At 54.5% G+C, this 5,089-nt stretch overlaps 1 protein-coding gene across 1 annotated transcript; it reads right to left on the bottom strand.

Annotated features, from left to right (window-relative positions):
• Positions 1 to 254: 254 nt before the first annotated feature.
• On the bottom strand, positions 255 to 4,110 carry EGR1 (early growth response 1). Its single transcript, XM_074291457.1, has 2 exons — positions 3,526 to 4,110; positions 255 to 2,798 (listed from the first exon to the last, which is right to left on the bottom strand). The coding sequence occupies exons 1-2, from the start codon at positions 3,809 to 3,811 to the stop codon at positions 1,498 to 1,500; spliced, it is 1,587 nt and encodes a 528-aa protein (XP_074147558.1). The 5' UTR covers positions 3,812 to 4,110; the 3' UTR covers positions 255 to 1,497.
• Between the last annotated feature and the right edge of the window lie 979 nt (positions 4,111 to 5,089).

The raw sequence follows: 5,089 nt of genomic DNA, 5'->3' as shown, positions 1-5,089 counted from the left end.
GATTGGCAGTATGGAGACAGCCAAAGCTAGCAAGAACCATTGTCTTCAAGCCCTAAAGGACTTCCCTTGTCAGTGTAGACCAAGCCAGAATAAACTAGACAAATTGTAATCCTCTCTTCTTCCCACCCCAGCCATCCCTTAGTCAGAAAAGGGCCTCCCTAGGGCCTTAAGGAAATCCCCAGTTTACCCCACTCAACTGGAACCACTGTTTTGATTCTTTCCTCTTCTTGGGAATAATACATCCAACCACAAGCTCTTTATTTTCATTTTAATTTTCTGAAGGATATTACACCACATATCCCATTGGCAGTAAAGCGCATTCAATGTGTTTTATAAGCCAAACAGTCACTTTGTTTAAGCAAACACAATTACAAAGTAAAAATAAAACCACAAAATAATGAACTGCATGTTCATAACATACAAAAAATCCGCTGCCTACTCAGTAGGTAAACTACAACATTCCAACTCCTGAATATATTTATAAATTTACATTTTCAGTTACAAAAATAGACTTTTGAGAGTTCAGATTTAGTTCAGTTTTTGTTTTTTTGCTTGCTTACATTCCGGAGAAATGAAAGCAGAACTCAGCCCTCTTTCCCCATTCTTGCTCCCAAAGCCTCCCTGGAATCATCTTTCCCTGCCTCTCCCACCTCCTTAAGGCCAGAGGTGGATATAATACTCATTCTTACACAATTGTACGTGTCAAGGCGTCAGCGAGGCATTCACACAAAAAGGCACCAAGACATGGAACTTTGAAAACAAAATAAGGGGGGGGAACCTCCAAAGGAAAAAAAAAACAACTTTTTTTTTTTTGCCACATGTGAGAGTACAAGTTTGTTTGATATTTACAAAGTAAACGGAACATCCACTCTGACACATGCTGATTAATACCTAAAAATTGCTGTTTCAAAAAGAAGCTTCAAACTCATCATCACAGCATCTCACAAAAAAAAAAAAAAAATCACCATTGCTCAACTTTTTTCTTTGTTTTTTCCCCCCTTAAACAAAATGAGGCCCTAATTCCAAATAATTACAATATGAATATGCAAATTGTCTTCACATCAAGAGTACCCCAAGAAAAACAAAATCCATGGCACGGACACTGTACAGGGGCAAAAAGGAAAAAGGGACTGAGCTTCAAAGCTCAGTTTCCCCATCTTACCAACTCAATTTTCTAGCATCAAAGGGGAATGGGGAGGGCAATGATGGAAATGAAACTGAAATGATATATCCAAAATCCATGCAAGTCAAGTCCTTTGAATAGAAAGTGAAGAACTTGGACATGGTTGTTTCAGGCAGCTGAAGTCAGAGGGTAATAGGGGATGATGAGAAGGGGAAACAGGGTAGAAAGGGTTATTGGTGAATATTCCCCATTCATACTTTGGGGACTGAGGGAGTAGGGTCAGAACTCTCAGGTATGAGTCCTCCCCTCCCCCACCTGGCCAGATTCCCCTCCTGTCCCAGTTGAGTCTCATGTGGGGGTTTTTGGTTTTTGTTTTAGCATATTTCAATTGTCCTGGGAGAAAATGTGGCCGTCATGTCCGAAAGCGCTGTTGATGCGCTGAAGGAGTTGGTGACGGCTGAGGAGGGGAAGCTGGTAATGCCTTGGGGTGGAAAGGCAGAGGTGACAGAGGAGTACGTGGTAGCCACAGAGGGTGAGGGGAAGCCACTGTGTGCTGGAGAGGGGTAGGATGATGACACAGGAGAAGAATAGGAGGTGGGTACTGGAGATGGGTAGGAGGTGGCAGCAGGGGATGGGTAGGAGGTAGTGACAGGGGATGGGTATGAGGAGAGGGAGGAGGGGGCCACAGAGGCCGAGACACCCTTGTCTGTTTTCTTTTCTTTCTGTCGAAGGTGAATCTTTGTGTGCCTCTTGCGCTCGTCGCTCCGAGCAAACTTTCTCCCACAGATGTCACATGCAAAGGGCTTCTCTCCAGTGTGCGTGCGGATGTGAGTGGTGAGGTGGTCACTTCGGCTGAAATTTCGCATGCAGATGCGGCACTGGAAGGGCTTCTGGCCTGTGTGGATTCGGATATGGCGAGTCAGCTCATCAGAACGAGAAAATCGCCTGTCACAGGACTCCACGGGGCAGGCATAGGGGCGCTCGTGGGGGGGTGTCTTGCTGGGTCTGTTAGGGTACTTGCGCATGCGACTTGGCTTCACAAGCTGAGACTGGTAGGTGGTGTTGAGGGTCTTCAGATCTTGGGAGCCGGTCTGTGTGGCAAAAGCTTTGATGGTGGACAGTGGGGTGAGGGAAGGCTGGGTTCGGCTCTCCAAGCTTGGAAAGGGTTTCTGGTCTGGTGGGACCAAGCCCAACTCACCCTGCTGCTGTGGGAACAGATAGTCTGGGATTATGGGCACCTGGAAGCTGCCCTTGGAGGTGGGATAAGCAGGCGGTGGGTACTGGATAGCTGAGCCTGCCGAGTTAGGGAAGGCCTGGTTTTGTGGCTCAGGAAAGATCTCAGAGTTGGGAGTGGGGAACGTGGGAGCTGCTGAGTAGATGGGGCTGCTCTCACTGGACTGCACTGCACAGCTTAGTGGAGGACTCTGTGAGGAAGAGGCAGAGGAGGCTGTTGGAGATGGGGCTGCCGACGAGGTGGCCGGTGGATTACTCATGCTCACAAGTCCACTGACCAGGCTGAAAAGTGGCTCTGGCCACAGAGTGTTGCCACTGTTGGAGGCTGGCTCCAAGGAGAATCGGCCAGTGTAGGTAATTGGGGGCAACCGGGTGGGCTGATTAGGGTAGCTTGTCTCCGACAGCACCTTCTCAGTGTTCAGCGGGATGTCAGGAAAAGTGTCTGGTGAGGAGGGAAGAGAACAATCCGTGTTACTGGAGCAAGATCCCATTTGGAGAGGTAAAGAGCTGCTACTGGCTGCTGCTGCTGCTGCCATTGACTACCGGGCTAGTTAATAATTGATAGCAGCAGATTGCAATGTTCCTGGAAGAGCTCCAGCAGCAGAGCCCATTTCAACAACAGCTGACGCAAATATGGAGAATCCCCCCTCTACTGCAGTTAACAGGGCTCCGCATCACAGTAGGCAAGGGATTCCCGGCTAGTCCTGTCGCCTCCCCAGCAACACCAGGACCCCCTCCCTTTCCCCCCCTCCTCAGGGTATTCCCAAGCTCCGTGCATCAGTCCCTTCACCATAAGGGACGAGGGTTGGCTGTCTAGAGAAAGCTCATTTTTCCTCCTCAAAACAAGTCCTCCTCCACCCCCACCCACCCACGCAGCCCCAGTGCATCTTCAGCCAAAACAACAGCTCAGGGATCCTCCACCGGGCATGCCCGGTTCCAGGGCAGTACTTAGCCCCAAAGAGGCGCTGGGAAGGGATGGAGCGTCTTCCTCAGACAAATCCTCTCTCCTGGGCAAACCCTGGCGGGGCCGAGGAGACGGAGCGGGGACTTTTGTTTTTGTTTGTTTGATGTGGGAAGGCTGGGAAAGTGCCTTCTCCCAGACAGTAGCAAAGAACCCGGGGCCGGGAAAAAGAGGCAAAGGGGGATCCACTGCTCTGGGCACGGCTTACCTGCAGCCAGGTGCTCGAAGTGTTGCTCACCGGCTTCCCCTTGGGGATTGAAACCACCCGTGCTGCTGCTGCTGCTGCTGCTGCCTCCTCCTCCACCTCCCCCGCCACCAGTGCCTTCGGGAGGTCCGCCGGCAGCCCCGAGGAACTGGGGCCCCCCCGAACTCAGCAGCATCATCTCCTCCAGCTTGGGGTAGTTGTCCATGGTGGGGGAGTGAGGGAAGGAGCCGAAGGGGTCGGAGATCTGCAGCGGGGACATGAGCTGCATCTCTGCCTTGGCCGCAGCCATTCCGGACGGGTGGACGCGGGTTTAGGGCCGAAGGGGCGCTTGTGCGGGGACTGGGCAGTTCACATGCGGGGTTCAGTGGAGCATGGTAAGGAGGCAAAAAATATTTTTTTGGAAGGGGCTTCCTCCCGGCTCTGCCCCCGCAGGCTGCTCAGTGCGGAGGCGGCGCTGCTGCTGCTTGCGGAGGCTGGGGCTGGTCCGTGCGGCTGCGGCGGCGGCGGCTTGTAGCTGTTGCTGCGGTGGCGACGGCTGCGGCGGCTCCCCCACTTCTGCTGCCTGGAATCTCTCGCAACTCCCCCGGATCCGCCTCTATTTGAAGGATTTGGAGTAGTGAGGCTCCGCCCCCTTCCTGACGTACATGGCTATATATGGGAAGCAGGAAGCCCTTATATGGCAGGGCGGGACAGGAGGACCCGACGTGACGCGAGGCCTCCCTTCTCTTCTCCCCTCCCCCCTTCCCCTTCCCCCCATGGAATCCGGGGTTCCCGGGACCCGAGCCCGAACTAGGGTCTCCTGGGGCAGCTCCGGGGTTCTGGTGCTCAATCTGGCTTGCCGGGGCTCCCGGCGAGGCAGTGTTTTCCCCAACCCCCAGCCTTCGGTTCCCTCCTCCCACTTCCCCCCTCCCACCCCGCCTCTGCCGGAAGCCCCGAGCAGCCAGGCCATATTGGGCCCAACCATATTAGGCATTGCCCAAATAAGGTCGGTTCCGGCGGGGGATCCTTCCTGCTCCATATTTGGTGTTTCCGGGCCCCTGCACTTCGCTCCCTCCCTCCCTCTTCCCCTGTTCTCCCTCCCAGCCCGAGAGAGGGGAGCCCAAGCGAGGGAGGGGGACGGGGGGCGGCGGGAAGGGGGCAAGGATCCCGGAGCACAGGGGCCCAGCCGCTCGGATCGATCTCCCCACGGGGACTGTTGCCCTAGGCCGGGAGGCTGGGAAACCCCGGTCCCCGGGGCGGGGGCGAGGGTGAGCCTGGGCTCCGGAGCTCAGCCGTCATCCCCGGGTTTACCCGCCCACCTCCTGGGACCGTGGGAGCGGAGCGGGGAGGAGTAGCCTGGGCGAAGGGGGCAGAGGCCGTGGCCGGGAGAGGCGGGGCAAGGACACCCGTAGTTTCGGGCCGTGGGAGAAGAGCTACCTCAGAAGCCAGGGGAAAGGAAAGTGAGGCCGGGGCGTCTCCGTTCCTTTTTTTTATATGCAGCCCTCACCTCATTAGAAGTCTCCTTAGCCCTAGCCCCGTGGGATAGGAAGAGAAGGGAAGCTCATTTTATGCACCTGTTGGCTGGGCG

This window comes from Sminthopsis crassicaudata, chromosome 2 (assembly GCF_048593235.1).
Source record: "Sminthopsis crassicaudata isolate SCR6 chromosome 2, ASM4859323v1, whole genome shotgun sequence".
NCBI lineage: Eukaryota > Metazoa > Chordata > Mammalia > Dasyuromorphia > Dasyuridae > Sminthopsis > Sminthopsis crassicaudata.
Note: the sequence above shows the minus strand (reverse complement) of the source record. Positions and strands in the feature narration are given on the sequence as shown.